Genomic DNA, 19,209 nt, shown 5'->3' with positions numbered 1-19,209 from the left:
CGATCGCATCCGTGTTGTCTATGTGCGATGAATTCGAGAACGAAGCTCCGTAACCGTTACAACTGTTCGATACGTATTTACAGTAAAACCGATTATACCGCTTATTCCAAGTATTACAATGGATAATGACAATCGACCGGGAAACAGTTTATTGATCCAATATATTTCAATATACTCGAGGCGAAGAGTTTCTTCGCAATTTGTAAGAGGATCCACAACAATGGGCGAATTAACATCTCTTTAACCTTTCTAATTGAGCGCTGAATTAGTACAAGTTCTCAACACGAATGTTAACGAGACAACGACGCGCAAGAGACACACGTTTCTCGCATCACGTGAATAGCGGTATGCTATCCGTCTTTCCGCAAATTTCTCAAATTTTCTGAATTAAGAATTAATGTGTCGGTTTTATCAAATAAAAAGAGATGCAAAAATGAAGATGACTCTACCTGGAATTATATAACGAGAGAGGATGGGAGCGAGCAGGAAAGATCAGCTATTTCCGGATACCAATCCATCTGCTTTAAACTACGCGGATCGCGAGCTTTCCTTCGCTTCGCTGACGATCAAACTCGGGTAAGCTTTCGGGGATGCTCGTTGATATATAAAGCTTTATTAATGGATTAACGCCCGTCGTTGCAATGCCCGCGGCTAGCATAGAATGGACAGAACCGGCCGGAATGACGCGTTAGCTCACTTACCGGAAAACGCGTCGCCTGACTCGTTCGTCGGGTGCTCCGCAAACTAGGTGTGGCACTTTTCTACAACGATCGGAGCTTAATCGCGTTTAGTCACGGCGCGTCAAGCTGTGCGTCGTTTCGACGCAAATTGTGTTGACAGGAATATATTGTTTCGACGACAAGAGAAAACGTCAGATATTTTTATTATACCACAGAAATTAAAAAAAAAATTCTAAATAGATAATACATACTGGGAGAATAAGTTTTGTAATTATTTTAATTTGAGTACAATTGAGTAATACTTTTTAATTCTAACTGTATGTATATTTTTTAGTGGAACCACAAACGCGATAAGTAAATCAATAATTAACCTTGATTTTGCATTACTTAACAATCAAAATAATGTATATTAAAATTTGCCCATATCAATTACATATGACCATATTATTATTATAACATTATAGCAGTAATAACTATGAAACTGGAGCTTCTAACCATAATTATTTTACCACTGAATTATAGTCACAAATATAAACCAAATATATTTTTTTTCTCAGTGAATTTGCGCAAATCGACATTTTTTAATTATAATGAAAAAAGGGGGAACAGATTAACAATCAAGGAACGATAAAAGCAAAGACTCGATTTTTTAGTTTCGTAGTAGCACGCGTTATTATACTTTTCGATTCCGAGAGAGATAACAACTCTCTCGCGCGACACAAGGAACATCGACTTACGCGTGAATGATATCACGTGCCTGCCATAGATCCTAAGTATCCACCGGGAAATTATTCGCGACTTAAACGAGCACCGTCACAGCTATCGCTACCATTACTGGCACCACCAACACCGTCACTGCCATTATCACCGCACCACAATTCCCATCGACGTCGCCGACGTTACCGCTTGTGCTTCTGACACCGCGGCAATACACCGGCGACTTATGAATATTTACGCCAGTTGAATATGCATACTACTGACAATGTATTATTTTTGCTCGACGGGAGATCAATATACTACTGCGCGACACATACACACATACACGCGCGCGCGTGAAAACAGAAGTGTACAACGGAAGCGCGTGCGTACACAGAGTGTTCGAGTTTTATTGTATCAACTGCTAATAGCAAATTTTGCGCAAAAAATATAAAGACACAAAGTAAAGCTTTGATTGGAATAGAAACGCGTGGCGAAAACTTTTGTTTTTCATTTGAATTAAAGAAATTTGACTCGATAGGAATTATTTGATTTGAAGTTTCATCTCTTTCAAAAGATTAACATATATGAAGTTCGCGGAATAAACGAATGATGGCTTTTCATAAAACGCTCACGAAGATTTAAAATTTTGTTAAGATTGATTATTGACGGTTGGCACACAGTGAAATAGCATCGTATATATTCGTACGTCAAGTTTATGAACGTATATGCGAATGTACACGCATATACGAAACCATTTACTTCAACGTGCAGTGTATACGATCGTATTCTATTTCAGCGAACGTTGAAAACATGTTGAACGTGCCCGAGCAACGGCGATGAATGCCATATATTTTTTAACCTACATCAATATGTTTCACGAACGATTACATAAGTCGAAACAATTATCGCAATTCATCCTTAACTTTTAAGTAGATAGGTGAAGGTATTCAGAATAGTCCAAAAAAATTTTAATTTTCTAATTATATTTTTTCCTAATAAATATATTATGTTATAGTTACGTTAGTCATATTCTTAAGGGAAATATAAAAGTAATGTACTTTAATCCTCTAGGAATGGTATCTCATTAAATAATTTGTTTATTGCCTTTGCTAAAATATGATTTGAATCTAACGATATTTACACTATAAATTTGAAGTAAATTTAAATCCATGTTGTGGCGACCTTGCCTACTCGGTTAAAAGTTGAGAATAATAACTGTACTGAATCTCAAAAATACCATCGCAAGACACGTGAAAAACTGTCATAAAAAATTGTTCTTGTCCATCAAATAAACTTCAAGCGTAATCGCGTTCAATTTTTCCGAGATACATCAACAGTCCACAGATCTCAATGCTGCCTAACGTGAGCGTCAAAGCGTCGTTTTCGCGTGTCTCGTGAATTAGCAAGAAACCTATTTCGTTTTGAGACATTCGTCCCGCCCGGTGCATTCATCAAGAAACGATCATCGATGCATTATGACCGCCGCCGTGACCGACGTGGCACCGGTACACAGGAATTAGCCATTAAGCGGAATGACGTGCGATTTCTCGAGAGACGTTTCCGCGGTGAAAGGAGACTGCCGGAGAAATTTAATGCGTCTCGCGCACTCGAAAAAAGGGGGTCCTGCGGCACCGTAATTCAATTAGGCTCGCTGCATCGAAATTTAATGGGCCGCGACGCCTGCAACTTCGTCTTGGAACGATGCCACGACGCGTCCGGCGCGGGCCATGTCCTTTCCTGCAGAAAGGGCACAGTGCGCACGTTGCGCGCCCTTTTGTGCCCGAAGGGCCAACAGAAGTACCCGGAAAAGAAATGTAAAAAAGAAGACATTTCCGTACAATAAGCGAACGTTTCCGTGCGAGTTCTTTTCAAGAAAACGTCATGTATTTGTAAAGTTAATTATATACTGATATAAGTTTAATTATATTAAAATTAAAATAAAAAACAATCAATTAAACAAAAATTGAAAATTAAAATTAAATAAAAAAAAATTAAAATAAAAAAATTCATTACAAGAATAAGAAACTAAAATAATGAATTTTCTATTGAATTATTTGACACAAATTTAAATCCTCGCACACGCGCTTTGACCTGTGTCGCGTTTGAATTATGACACATGTCAAATGCTACCTCTCTCAGTTACCACTCAGCGTCTCCTATTTATCTAGTAGGAACGTCGTGATTTATGAATATGTAGACGTCTTTTTTTTCTAGGCCTTTTAAAAGTACCTATTAACGTAAAGACATTTATGAACTCTAGCTAGCGTACATACGTATATGCGCGGTCGTTTTGACGAGTAAATTGAAATTGCTGCTACACGCGAGGTCGAATGTGTTTAACTCGTCGCGCGGGACTCCATTCGTTGGTTATTGAACGGGATATTGGGAAATCTTGGTAAGGCCCAGATATTCGTTTCGCTCCTTCCTCAAAGGAAGCGCACATCTTGCGATATTTGATTGGAAATTCTTGGATTCAATATGAGCGCGGCGATTTACGTGGAGCGTATATAGACGTAGAAGTTATTGCCGAAGAGTGCCCACAGCCAATATCGATTAAAGTTCAACAGTGTGTTCTAGAAAATCGCAGGCTTTCTATCTTCATTTCATTTTCATCATTTCAATACTTTTCCTTTTTTAAACGTGAAGAATTTTTCTGCTCGCGTATCTTATTAGTTAATACGGATATTTATTAATTCCTTGGATATATTTAAACGGTTTACTTATTTTTTAAATCAGTTATGTGCAACTATTATTAGTGGGTTATTTTTAGAAATAGGTAAAATCTTTCGAGCTATATGTTTATTTCGTTTAAAATAAAAAAAACATTATTTTCAGCTATAAGCTGACGAATGGAAATAATGAATAAAAAACGTTGTTAAAATGTGTAAAAATTTAACTAGATACAGATTTGGAAATAATTTTGTTGAACTATTAAAATAATTACGTAGAACACTCAAGCTGATTGCTAGAATTTTATATTGTAGTAACCAGCTTGAATGTGTCCTACATAATTTTTTTTTTTTGATAGTCTAAATTATTTTCAAATCCGTATTTCATTGAATTTTTAAATATTTCAAAAAAATTATTTTTCATGCGGACAAAAAATTCACAGATAGGCGCATCACGCGTTTTAAATAATCTATTTTAATCACTCACCTTCATTGTCGATGGAGAAAATTCCGACGCCGTCGCCTCCACGAATACTGTATCCGATTCTTGAATCTCCGCCGGGAGGATCCGCGTCCTTCGCTCGAACAGTAGTAACGAGGGTGCCAATGGGTTGGTTTTCGAAGACACTCGCGGACACGACAAAGTCATCGAAGACTGGCGTATAAAGGTTCTCGTTCACGTCAATCACCTCGATTACGAGCATCGTCTCGGAAGACAAGGATGGCTCACCACGATCACGCGCGACTATCGTCAGCGTATGCACCTGCCGCTCCTCAAAGTCCAAGCTCTGCGTTGTTCTCACTGTGCCCGACACTTTGTCGACCTTGAAGAAGCCTTCGCTCTCCATCGCGTCCGACAAGAAGTATTCCACATCACCGCCCGCGCCTTCATCGGGATCCGTGGCATCGACAACGGCCACGACGGTCCATATCGGCACGTCTTCGCGGATCTTGACGTTGTAATTCGATAGCGCGAAGGTAGGCGCGTTGTCGTTGACGTCATCGACCGTTACCCTGACGAGCGCATCCGAGTGTAAGGGTGGTGTATCGTTGCTATTATCACGCGCGCGAATCCTCAGCTCGTATATCTCCTGTCGTTCCCTGTCGAGCTTGCCGAAGACGCTCAGTACACCCGTCACAGGATCCACACGGAAGTCATTGGTTTCCGTCACGAGAGAGTAAGTTATTCGCGCGTTGTCACCGAGATCAGAGTCAGTAGCGTTGGCGCGCCATACGTTGGTGCCGTTCAGCGCAGTCTCGGAGATCCTGAAACTTGCCAATGACTTCTCAAACTTGGGCGCGTTATCGTTGACGTCTAAAATAGTGATCGGTAGCATTTTTGAGGCGGACTTCTGCGGTTTGCCCAGATCGAATACACTTATATTCAGGTAGTACTCGCTCTCCCGCTCGCGGTCCAAATAACCGATCGTGTTTAGATCACCAGTATCCGGATCGATGCCAAAGACGGAGTCGCGGTCACCACTGGATATGACGAAGACAAGCTTACCATTGTAATCGAGGTCGCGATCACGAGCGCGTATTCGCACGAGAACCGTACCGAGTTTGAGCGATTCATTGATCCGTATCTCATTCGGAAAATCGATGAACTCAGGCGCGTGCACGTTCTCACCGTAACGACTCGGTATCAAGGTGTACTCGTCGTCCCGTGACGGCATGTTGTTCTTCTCTGCCGAGGCGATCGCGTCCGTCAGTCTACGCGCCACGCCGGTGTCGTGACATTCGAAAGCACCGGTTTCATCTGTCAGGATTCTCGCCTGTGAGCCCAGATTCCGTTTGGCGTTCACAAGATGTATGTGCACGGGATTGACGTCCGCAAAGTGTGTGCCGTCAGTGGCGGTAACATTGATAGTTCTCTCGGTCGCCTTGACGTCCGACAGATCGCAAGCGACCGAGAGGACGCCGCTGGCTGAGTCGAGAGCGAAACAACCGTCAGAATTGCCGGACACTATGCGGTAACTGACGATGTTCCCGGCGTCGAAGTCGATCGCGGACACGGTGATGATCTCAGAGCCGATCGATACGTATCGCGGCACGTGACCGGTACAGTCGATCCGCTCGAACTGTGGTCGATTGTCGTTCACGTCCCGCAGTTTCACTCGTAATTGCATCTCCGCCTGACGTCGATAGGGCAGGCCCCAATCACTGGCCCGCACGTGCAATAAATACTCCCGCTTCATAGTCTCGTAGTCCAGCACCTGTTTGGTCTTGACGATACCGGAGAAATGATCGATTTCAAACGGTACTTTCTTAAGGTTATCGATGCTGTAAGATATGTAAGCGTTTTCGCCGGAGTCACGATCTTTCGCAGTAACTCGCACGACGGACGTGCCGGCCGGCTCATTCTCATCTAGCATCACCTCCATTTCCGGCTGGTCAAAGGTTGGATCGTTGTCATTGGTGTCGACCACGTTGATCTTCACTTTCGCCGAGGATTGTTTCCTGGTGCCGGCATTGCCTTGATCAATCGCCGAAACCGTCAGCGTGTAAAACGCTTTCTTTTCAGCATCCAGATTGACAGCGGTATACAACATACCAGTCTCAGCGTTCACGTGAAACTCACCACCCTCGTTACCGCCGACTATCTCGAGATATACCAATGCGTTCTTCCCTTCGTCGGCGTCTGTGACCTTAAGTCTTATGATCGGCGTGTTGATGGGCGCCGTTTCTGGCACTTTGACTTCGTAGATCTCGCGACTGAACACCGGGGCGTTGTCATTCACGTCGACCAAGTGCACCGGCACAAATTTGTAACTATATCGTTGCGGCACCCCACGGTCCATGGCGCGCAGGGTAAGATTGTAACCCTGCAACGCAGTCTCACGATCAAGCAGGTGCAGTACCTCGATGTTGTACTCGCCGGAGCGTGGCCCGCCGGCCGGACGCACTCTGAAGTGGCCGGCCGGATCACCGCCCACGATGTCAAGACTCGCGATTTGGCCGTGTACGCCGTCGTCACGATCAATCACTCGCACGATCGCGTAAATATCGGCGTTCGAATTCTCGACGATATCGGGCAGCTGATGCACGTAAATCTCAGGTGCGTACAAGTTCACCTGCCGTACCCTGATCGTGACCTTGGCGGTGCTCGCGCGGCTACTACCCGCGCTGCGAAACAAAGCGCCGCGATCCTTCGCTAGGACTACCAGCTCGTGTATGGCGCGTTCCGCGTACCTAACAGAAAAAGCGAACTGTTTGCTAACATTTTGGCATATACAATTCTAATGGATAGATTAGACGGAGAAAAAGAGGTTATTTAATATTCTAATAAGCTCCGCTAAACTAACAGCACGTGCAAATAAAAATTAACAGCCACAAAGTTGTACAAGATAAATATTTGAAATATGCAAAGCAAGGGGGAAAATAATAGAAAAAAGTCGTAACTAATCTAAAAAATTCATGAAAGTTGATATATTTATCTCTTGGTTCTAAGTAGTTTAAATTTGAATCTTTTTCTAAGTTAAAATAGTAAAATTAAAATTATATTTATAACTTTTATTATTTTCAAAATCAATAAAATGATTTATTAAACTCCCGTTCGAATTAATTAAAATTATACTCTCAAAGTGCTTTAAAGTCGTGATTACAAACTTTGTTTCAACCTAGTTATTTTCGATGTATTATTTATAATTTTAATTATATGTAAAAATTAGACCGATATAAGTAAATTATATAAATAATAGAAAGAATCCTTTTTAGTTGGAGAGGAAATATTATACTTCAATTCATAATGTCAAATAACACTTGCTTCGAATTATTTTTAATCATTTCTATAGGCATCGCTGCTTTTAGGTACTCAACGTTAATTTAACTAAAACAATGGAGTTAAACGATTTAACTCAAGAAAATTAAATTTAACTTAAATTCAGTTTATTGTTTACGTATATTAATATGGATATTGCGTTTACTTTGAAACCACAGAAATAGATTGACTGACAAGTCTACATAGAAGTCGAAAATAACAACACGATGTTATTAACTCAAGAGATTAAGTTACCACTGCTCCTTCGATAACTAACAGTGCAGTGTTAGCGCGTAATAATCTTAACAATTAGACCGAAAATAAGATTCTTTCTATTATTTGTTATAAATTTGAGATATCAAGAAAAAATATGCCACTGTACACTTACCTGAGCGGTCTTGTGAGCGTTATTACGCCACTGACCGGATGAATGGCGAATTGATCAGTCTCCTCAGCGAAGCTGTAGTAAATCTCGCCATTTTTGCCGAGATCGGCGTCTTCGGCGATTACCCTGAGTATGCTGCGATGCAAAGGCGTGTCCTCCGTCACGGTGGTTTCGTACTCGATCGGATAGAACAGTGGATTGAGATCGTTTGTGTCGAGAATCTTCACTATCACCGTGGTGTCCGCTTCGAGTAAGTTTGCTCTGTTTCTACCGTCGCGTTTACTCCAGGTGGCACGCACTACAAGCTCGTATCGGTCTTTGCGTTCGCGATTCAGCACATCGACATTGCTGGTTCGAGTCCGAATCAGGAGAAAGCAAAAATCACCGACCGTTCGCTCCTCTGTTTTAAAGAACTTTTCGCGATCGCCGTTCATTATACGAAACTTAACATCAACGTCACTATCGGCGGACGCGAGCTGTATGCCCATCCTCTCGTCGGGCACGACGTACGTCTTGCCGATGGAATTCTCAGGAATGGAGACGTTGTATCGAGATTGCGTGAAACGGAACTCGAGTTCTGAAGAAAAATTCGCGTCAAAAGTGATCGGCAAGGTCGTTGCGGTATCGATCGACGGCTTCATTAAATCGCCGTTGCCATCGCCGTCGTCGTTTCCCACGCCTCCATCCCCGCCGCCACGTAGTGGCAGAAGAGTCGTCGGCATGGGGTTGTCGGAAGACGGGGAGCCTGCCGTGGCCGCAAACAGCCACAGCCACAACCATGGCCAGGCGTGCAGCGCGCGCTGCTTCATCCTATGCATGATGGTGTCGCTAGCTCATCGTCGGTCCTTGTCGACGAACGTTTCCGCCCGATTTGTCTTTCGCCCGGCAGAACAAGGCCACTGCGAGGCACGAGACTTCCGGCCCCGTTTCGCGTATCAGCGGCGGTCACCTGAAACAGTAAACAGCGCAACAAAGTTTAAGCGACGAGTTAAGCGAAGGTGGAAGAGGCCCGTAGTCTGGCACGCAAATACAGTCAAACGACAAGATCCAAGATTATCTTCCACGACAGCTACCGACTTCCACCCGATCGAGCGCGAAGACTAGACTAGGTTTAGGGGAGGAAGTTAGGGCGAACGAAAGGAGAGAACGGATGGAGACCAAACTCCCTTCCGGTTGTGCATTATTGATCGACGACACGATCGACGTACGGAACGGCAGATAAATCACTGGAGTGTGAGACGTTGCGAATACCGTACTATCCGAATCAATTATTTATTGATGGGACTCTTAACTTTACTCAATTGTCCATTTCGCGGAATTCCACTGAACGTAAAAGGGACAATCAAATGCAATTATGTATTCGTTACGTCGCTTCGGTGAAATGCGATTGTCCTGAAAGAGTGCTATAGAATATTCACGTATCGAAACGCGAATTAAAATTCCATTGACATTGCAGCACTCGATCGAGTACGCCAATCGAGTGCACTTCTTGCAGAAGATTCAAGTTAAATTATTCTTCGTAGTAAAGCAAAATATTCTACTTTTTTTTCATATAGATATATATCTGTGACCTCAATCAGAAATATCCTCTTTGGTAAAATAAAGATAATTAAAAATATTTTAGCATTTGTATCGAAGAGCGAGTCGAAAAACAGTTACCAAATAAATATCCGATTCTACAAACTGCGCTCTGAAATCTTTTCCGGTATTGAAACGCAATCATGAGCAAAATCAGAGTGGGAATATCACTTGTTACATTGACAAGCACTTTAGTAATTTTTGATACTAATAAGTACTTTTCTAGAAATACTAATAATTAGATGTTATTGAGAATCTTAAATGTAAATAATTTTATTGTAAAAAGTATTGCCTTTTAGCCAGAATTTGAACCTAGAACTCCAGAAATACTTTTTTCAAAAGTATGCTGCTAAGTTAGATTAATAATATCTCAATTACTAAAAAAATTAACGTTTTTCTCGTAGTGATGTATAAAGTACAAACTTAATTTACTGATTGCAGCAACTACAAAATTTTATTCATTTTAGCAAATGTAATAAAAACAAAAGAAAGTTTTTTTTTTCGAAATACAAAAATATTAATTTCTTTTAAAAGAATGCTGAAAGCTAGATCAATAATATCTCAATTACCAAAAAAATATACTTCTCTCATAGCAATGTACGAAGTACAAAAGTAATTTACTAGTGACAGCAGCTATGAAATTGTATTCATCCTGGCAAAAGCGATAAAAATAAAATTAAAAAAACTTTTTCTCTGTGACGGGATACAAAAATATTATTTTTTTCGAAGGTATGGTAAGTCAGATCAACAGTGTCTCATAAATCCTAGCCAATCAATCCACCATTTGACAGTTCCAGGACTCTAAAGCCGCAATATCAACGACTCGTGTCACAGGATGCAGGTGGGATACGATAAAGGGTACCAGGATTTTGCTTATCTTCCCAGTATCCGCACTCGTATACTCTCTAATCTTGACCAACGGTGCTTCTGGTCGCATTTCCACGAACCGATGTATGTTGCTGCGCATTTGACAGCTCGGTATCGATACGTCCGTTGGTGGAATAGGACCGATACATTACACCAGCAAAAACGCATCACAGATCCGAATGATTACGGCTAGTTTTCCACTTTCCTTCCAAAAGATTTTGAGAGAGAGAGAGAGAGAGAGATGGATGCAAACAAAAATCTAAAAAAAATTATTAATTTTGAATTACCTAACGTTTGATTTGCTCGGAAGTAGAAAACATCGTGATAATCTGAATAAGAATAAGTGCAATTGCGTCACCGGGAATTGCGCTTACTCCGGTCACATAATTACCTCTTGGAGATAAGACGAGAACCTCGGATCGCTCGCGAGTCGCAAAATCGCAGAGACGGAATTATTTTCCCGTTATAACGCTCCAAGTTATTTCACTCGGAAATTTGTGAGGCGACGTGGTTATTATTATGGAGTGCGTCGGTTTTAATGACAAGCGGAAAGAAAATTGACCTTTGGCTTCTATAAAGTAAAACGTGAAACATCGAGAATACGCCTCTGGTTTTCGCTCGCGAGAAACGTTCACGCGAACTCGGAGCCAATTACATAGTCACCGGATTCGTAACCGGTGTAATAAAAAGCGCTTAAACATCGGGCGCATTTTCCTCTTACCCGTAATTCCCGCGTGCTGCGCTGTACCTTCCCGCAATAATGCACCTGGAGAACGCATGCATGTAAGTAAGTAAAACGAGGCGAGCGAACGAGTCCGCGCCAAGTTGGCGCCTCTGATTACATTCGCATGAAAACATTTACTACTGCGTTTCAAACCTTGTATTCAACCTTGAACGTCGTCGATAGTTGACAATGTTTCGCGCATTTCCACTTTTAAATACGTCAATGAGATTTACGCTTTTTATAAATCACATTTAATATTTTAACTAACGCAAAATTAAAAAAAAGAACTACAAAATTGAAACGCAATCTATGAGTATTTTAAAACTTGCCTTAATCACATTTAATATTTTAACTAACGCAAAATTAAAAAAAAGAACTACAAAATTGAAACGCAATGTATGAGTATTTTAAAACTTGCCTTATAATAAATATTTTACAAAAAAATGAAAAAAAAAGTTTAATATTTTTATAATTAAGAAAGAATATTCAATGAGTTTAACGTTTCTTTAATTAAGAAATATAAATTATAGTTTTACAAGTTCTCACAAGTAGCGTTTAAAAGATTCGCGCATACAACACCTTAAATATAGCGACGAAGGTGTTAATCGACATATACGACACTATATTTCTATGTAAGCGCGACAACGTTTGCCACCGTATCAAATATGCTCTTCAGCAACCGTGTCGACCGTGGAATACATTTTCCTTGGATTTATACTGCAGCATTACACGGTCAAGTCCAGAGAAAATCCCGTCGCAATCTTCCCAAATATATTTGCATATGAGGCCGGATATGTAGAAAGACTCGAATCTACGCGACTCTATGCCACATGCACATACGCAAATAAAATCACGTTTCTTTCATATCCGTTTAAATTCACTCGGAGATATCCAAGAGCGACAGATAGACGAATAGAAAATAGACGGAGACGTCGACACAATTTCTTCCGCAATCTCTTTCTTCAAGTTCGGCGTTGCTTGCGAAACGTTCGTCTAGTTGGAATGACTACCGTGACAAAGTAAAATTATGCGGATATCGAGAATGACGATGGACGTCTCAGATTGTACTTGACGGTTTCCCGAAAGCCGTGGGGCTTTCTCTCTCTCAAAGGAGTCAAGACACCGAAGCTGAATTGGAGAAACAACGAATCACGACGCAGAGCCTTTGTGACAACGGCGCAAAAACATTCGAGCAAAATTACGTACTTCTCTTTTACCTGTATCACCCTCTTTTCTCTTGACGATCAGATTTAAACGGCTTTGAACTCGCCACGAAAAGTAGAGAGAACGACGAATGGGATGATTTCGTGCCCCGAAGGCGGTCTTATGGCGTTCGGAGGTCGCGACAATGCTCGCGCAGAAACTCGTTTTGCCAGTTAAATCGAGCGTGAATTGCGATGCCGCGCGCAGAAAACGGAGCATCGGTCCTGCGGAGATATGGCGGGGATTTAAAAACGATCGAGGAACAGATAGTGACGGGACAAAAAGAAAACGGCGCCGGCCCGGCAGATCGCTCGAGAATATTCTCAAATATTTTTTCGTATGAATAAACGTACGTTCGTGCTTGGTGAATCGTTGGCGAGAAAATGCGGGAATCGCCCGAATGAGCGGATGACGAGCGAAAACAACGTACGCCGCGCACCGTCGGTATTTCAATGCGAAATACGCAAACGATCCCGCGTCCATTTGAGAGACGAACGACCGCAGAGTGCGCACGAAGAGGTCAGTCGAACGATGGATGGAATTAATTGCCGAGCTCGAGCTACATGTTCTATCCGGCACCGCCGTTGTAACGAATTTTGTCAGTTTACGGAGCAAACAAGCCTAGCCGCCTCATCTCAACCGGACCAAAAAAAGGTAGCCGATGTTCGAGCAGCGATGCGAAATAGTCGACGGTGACGCAATTATTCTGGAACGTATTCGCGCGGTACCAACACGTTTGTACCTTCCATCCCTTTACGAAGATAGAAACAAAGGGACAAATCCGATTAATGTCTACGATTGCGTGCGCAGCGTAATCACCCTGGATTCATTCCATTGGCTTTTATCTCTTCGACGCTACAAAAGAACATTATTGCTCATCTATTTATCGTAATGATACTCGAGAGCTTGTGATATCTGTTTCAAGTGCACATTGAATTATCTAATAGCACAAGATGCATTCTTTTGATTGCGTAAAAACGCTTAAGCTCTTCTGATATCAACTTTTTCAATGTATTCGTTTTAGTTCTTACAAAAAAAATAATTATTAATAAGGAATGAATGAATTGCTACTTATTATCGAGGAACAAAGCACTTTAGAAAGCTTTCAAAGTTCAAGTCGAGAGTAAATCAGCATACTATTAGTTATTATTAATTGCCTCGTGGCAGTATTTTATATATTCGATTGGGAATTATCAACCCGTTATCAACACTTCTTCAACTTTATTTTTTACAGGTGCTCTTGAAAAAACGCCAGACTCTTTACCGGACGATAGCATTTCTTATCTCTGCCGAAGAAAGGCGAGCCGTGCTCATCAACACGCCGCGCATCCAAGATATCTACTTAACAGTATCTCAAAATACACATTAGTATCGAGGTTTCTCAATAGGCCAATACATATAGCATTCTAATAGTAAATACTATTTACATTTCCATCAAATTAATCTAAGCTTTGAACAATGCTTTTTTTCTCGCTTCAAGATGTTACAAAATTTAAATACCGAAAAATAATACATAGGTATATCATCAGAGAATATCGCGGAGAATATAACTCGAATACAAAAATAATACAACAAATTTGAAAAAAACTGCAACAATACAAGTTTTTGCATAATGTACAATATAACGGACAGGCATAAAGCAATCAACTAATGAGAGCTTTTTATTATTATGAATAAAAAAGAAAAATGAAAGACATTGATTGATTCATTTTTTCTATGCTCTCGCTCTAACAGTCGATGTACTCGTATTATAGTAAATGTATGTGTGTAGTATGGATGACAATATATATAAATACTGTCAAAATACGTATTAGGTGACGACAATTAATTACGATAATAGGTGATAATAGGTAGAGATGGCGTGTGCGTGTGCGAGAGTAGTTATGTGAGTCAGCAAAATTAAGGCGAACATTAATAAGAGTGCTCTCACCTTTATGCGCTCATAAAAAATGAAAATATATACTTATATCTACAGTGTGTACGTGAAAAAAAAACATTTATTTAATCTGTATTCACATTGATAAAATATCTAAATTTATTTATAATGATAGAATAAAGATACCTATTTATTACTGATTTCTAGTTTAAGCACTTAGCTCACATATAATAATATTCACAAGTTCACACTGAGTGAACGTCTGTTTAAAGAAGCCGTCTCATTCGCGATACATTATGGATATGCCGTACCCAAGTATGGACTCTCGTTTTGGCAAGAACTATTACTACATCGTAAAACAAGCGTCTCGCTGTTGAACAGAGTTATTCGAGTGAGTTTCAGCAACACTTATCTTTCCGTGACTTATAGACTGCGTTTTTCTCAGGCCGTTTTGTTTTGTATTTTATAGAGACTCGCCAAAAGCTCGCGGAAGAGCATTTCCTCGACGTGCGAGCGGACCAAGTTTCTCGACGAAGTCATAGTCGCGAAGGTCGTTGCAACAATCTCGAAGTGATGGGTATTGCTAAAAAGATCGAACTTCCTCTAAGCCGTTTATTGCACATTGCGCCGTTACGTAGATAGGATTTCTTGCAACTCGCGCGAGGTCTGGTGGATTGCGTTATACCCCAATATACGTCTAATGCACAAAGTTTGACAATGTCGAATGCACCGCGGAACCGGCGAACAAGGAGCGTACGTGCTTCTATACGTTATTTCCATTTTCTCTCTTCAACCTCTCTCGTGCCGTGAGTATCTCTGCGCGCTCAAATTGTTCCAAGGTTTAATGCGTGTTATTTCCGATGCTAATAACGTCGCTCTCACTCGACTCGTGCTCAACCACGTAATTGCAAAGGGGATCGCGCGTCTTCGATAAGAGAATACCGTAACATACCGACACCACCTTGGCGCCACGCAAACGGTACTACTTTTGCTTACTAACTATCACAATTTGAAAAATGCGGATTTCTCAGAATTAAGCCTGCGCATCAATATAATAAGCTGACCATTACCCTGTAATTATAACTTACCGAATAAGCGCCGACAAAATTCATTAATTAACATCGTTTAGCATTCTGTTTCTGCATTCTAGGAATTGTAAAAAGAAAATCAATATCAGATAGTCAGAGTTGAACGTGCAACAGATGCCGTGGCAAAAATTATGCAGAATGCAATCCGAGATGTCCATTTGGTATGAGATTTTTCTCGGAGAAAGAGGATTTCCGTGTTTCGTTGGCAATCCAGTTACCTACGTACATCACATGAGGATACACCTCCATCTTTCATCCTTACACGGCGGATGCAGCCGCAAATCATGTAATGCAGGCGGCTTGCTGAGTATCCAAATGAAGAACTAGTGAAGCCACTTCGACGAAGTGCGGCTGCGGCGCCTCAGACGACGCGACGCATCCATTGAGGCGCTCATGCGAGTACAACAAAACGTTGTAGCGTGGCTTTAAAGTCCGGACGGAAGGAAGGCGAAAACAAGCAACGACGAGGATCGTGCACGATCATTACTATACCATTTCCCCGGGAGACCAAGTGAAGAAAAAGGGAGAACATACCAAGAGCATACGACAAAAAGCAACGAAAGCGGAGCTCTAACTGCCGGCACCTTCGAACGCCGTAATCCAGTAATGCAAATACGATTCTCGACCATGATTTTCTTATTTCACCCGCGCGTATCGTGATGCAAATTTTTTTCAAGCTCGCTGCAGTTTTTGCATCGACGCAATTTAACGGCGGCATTAGAATTTCGTTCGCAAACATTCTCAATATGTATAAGATAAAAAAAGAATATATCGCTCTCTTACTTCAAAAGACATAATTTTAAAAAAAGATGTGATTTTCAAGTTATTATTAACGAATTGATTAAATATTACCTTGCCAATCATAAAAAATGAATTCGCTTAAGAGAGAGAGTTTATAAAAAATCATTAACAACCATTTCTCCAGTTTTTGAAAACCGAAAACTCCGACTATTTGATCAAATTTCCGGAATGCGGAAAAAATCTCCGGTTAAGTGTTTAGCCACAAACTTTTTTAAATTACACGCATCGATTTTTCTACGCACTAAGAATAATGTGTACCTAAAAATGGGTAAATCAAATGAGTCTGATTACAGTAATCAAAATTCCGGTTATCTTAACTTTTAAATATTATATTAAATAAAAAAAATTCTGATTCGTCTTTTTTTAACCAGAATTCCAATTAATCCAATCAGACACTTTTTTCAGTGCAAGTTTTGGAAAGATATTTTCCGGCAGACGAGTCGAATATGATGACTTTTTACTTTTTTTTTAGAGAGAGCAATGCACAGAGATAGTTTCAATTTCGGAGATTTCGGTAGTAGTTATTGATTGGCAGGGTAGTGAGATCTCCGGTTGCAAAGTGATCTATCTTTAGTAGAACACTAGTCGAAAGAGTGATGACCGTGATCATAACTCAAAAAGAGTGCTTTAAAAAATGTCAAAACGGTCACAATTCAAAAGAGTTAAAAGTCCAGTTTATCTCGACCTCACCAATTATCGCATTGAAAAAATCTCGAATTCAAAATCGAAACATCTGCAGTTAACTTCATTTGATAAGTGGAGGTGGTATGTCGAATATTGGTGATCTCTCTCTTTCTATAATATGTATTTCAATTATTTGCATATTTATATGTTATCATCTTATCAAAACATATAATTTACTCATTAATAATGCAAAAGTTCACGCATTTTACTAGTTTGGTAAAAAAAAATTGAGTTTTCAAAAGTTGTAAAGAGAAAATGTCAAAAATTATATTTAATAGTGTTAAGAATATATTCTCTTTTTTGCCAACAGTATTTAATCAGTCAACAATTTTCTGTTTCTATAAATTGAAAGTATAGGTTTTCGTTTTTTTAAATTTCTTTTTCGTATTTAGATTCATATCTTCGCTTAGTCATTCTTGTGACACTGTTGATAAAACAAACAAAAATCTCAGATAATAATCTCAGATAATAATCTTAATTCTGTAAAATCTCGTCATCTAAAATCATGTTAACTGTTCCGAACAAAGAAATACGAGGACTAGGTAGAAATTTTAAACCACTGTCAGGTGAACCGTTTTAGTATCTCCGAAATCGTCTCTCCCCCAGATTTTTCCACTTCATTCGACCCTAGCCGATGAGCAGAACATTACACGATACGGTCTCGTCTTTCAAAGTGGAATGCACTGCAATGGCGAACAATCGCGCTGACGATCGTACCAGTGTCGACCAAGTTGCATCCCTGGTGAAATGAACGAGGACAAGTTCTCTGTCCTCGTTCGTCGGCCTCAGGATCGACGCGGTTAGAACGGGCCCACCCGCACGGACGAATGTCGTCCTTGACAAATGGGCGCTGGCGATTAAATCAATCCGGCGAGATATGGCCCTCTCGCGCTAGCACGACACGTCACGTTGCGTGGCTGCGCTATTTATGTGCTTCCACGCGATTCCGAATCAGAGCTGAGCAGAGCGAAGCGAAGGGTGGCAACGCGCACTTCGCTTCATCGAATCCCGTTATTCCGCTTGCCTCTTGTCGGCTTTTCGATTTGCCGGCCGCTGCAGAAAATCGATTTGTTAACTCGCGCCAACTTTCTCCTTCGCGCCGATAAAGTCAATCTTTGACTCTTCATGACTATCGATGTTTATATCCCGCTTCACGGTAATCGTCAACGCGATTATCCTCTACGATCGAAGAATGGATGAATTCAAGCGTAAAAGCCGTAATCACTCTAGCAATAGCGCGATTGTGATTGGCAATTAACGATTACTTTTCAACCAGTCAATTGGAGCAAGTGACGATTGCTTTTCTCTGATTCGTTAAAAAGTAATCGCCAATCGCTGGTGTGATTGTGATCACCTTTTTGCGGAAAACGTAGGGACTCCTCCCTCAGGCGTCCGATATAATTTTCCGAGATATGACTCTCTGCGGCGATTATTCCGAATCAATTGGAATTACGGTCCTTTAAATCGCGCGATCATATTTAGTGACGTAGAGGAAACCAGTTCACTAACAAAGGCTACGGGCATATATTGGCGTTAATAGGGTATACGAGTGATCTTAATGAGGTAGACCATCGAGCGAGCAGGCGAGTGAGCGTGGGTACCCGCGTACCATCAAAAGTCCGATACTCGACCGGAAAGGACAAAACCGACCGGCATTATGCGGCTTCTATTTGAGAGGTCGTAGGATTCCGCGACATGTAATAAATTTATTTCCAGGGTCCATGGTACAGGCGTTGTTCTTTCTCTTATCCTCGCTACAAGATATAGAAAAGCCGAACCAGCGATTTTATATATATATATATATATATATATATTCAGGTACACTGTGGTGAAACACACTCTTCCAGATAGTCATCACGAAAGCAAATCACCGTCTGGAAAAATGAGCGGACCGTATCAAAGGGGATCGTGTTAAAGGGTGTAATTTACGCGTATTTTTTTACCAAGAACCCTGATCACATCAGAATGCGCTAGAATAATTATAGAGGAATGTGAAGTCGTGTATTTTTAACTTCATCCAAGTATAAACGGTTATAGTAAAATACGATATTGTTATATAATGGCGTGGCGTGTAAGTGGACAATATACATAGAATTAACGATGTGCTTGTGCGAGCGTGTATTTGTCAGAATGGTCTTTTTGTTTCCTTTGCGTGACGTTAAAACTCCCGCACCGCTAATGAACGAAACTCAAGG

General features: G+C 40.9%; 1 protein-coding gene across 1 annotated transcript; it reads right to left on the bottom strand.

The window, feature by feature from the left end:
* Positions 1 to 4,527: 4,527 nt before the first annotated feature.
* On the bottom strand, positions 4,528 to 9,011 carry kug (FAT atypical cadherin kugelei). The gene is made up of 2 exons (XM_018547718.1): positions 8,197 to 9,011; positions 4,528 to 7,240 (listed from the first exon to the last, which is right to left on the bottom strand). The coding sequence occupies exons 1-2, from the start codon at positions 9,009 to 9,011 to the stop codon at positions 4,528 to 4,530; spliced, it is 3,528 nt and encodes a 1,175-aa protein (XP_018403220.1).
* Between the last annotated feature and the right edge of the window lie 10,198 nt (positions 9,012 to 19,209).

The sequence above is a fragment of the Cyphomyrmex costatus genome, unplaced genomic scaffold (genome assembly GCF_001594065.2).
Source record: "Cyphomyrmex costatus isolate MS0001 unplaced genomic scaffold, Ccosl1.0 scaffold683, whole genome shotgun sequence".
NCBI lineage: Eukaryota > Metazoa > Arthropoda > Insecta > Hymenoptera > Formicidae > Cyphomyrmex > Cyphomyrmex costatus.
This window is presented reverse-complemented; position numbering and strand designations above follow the sequence as displayed.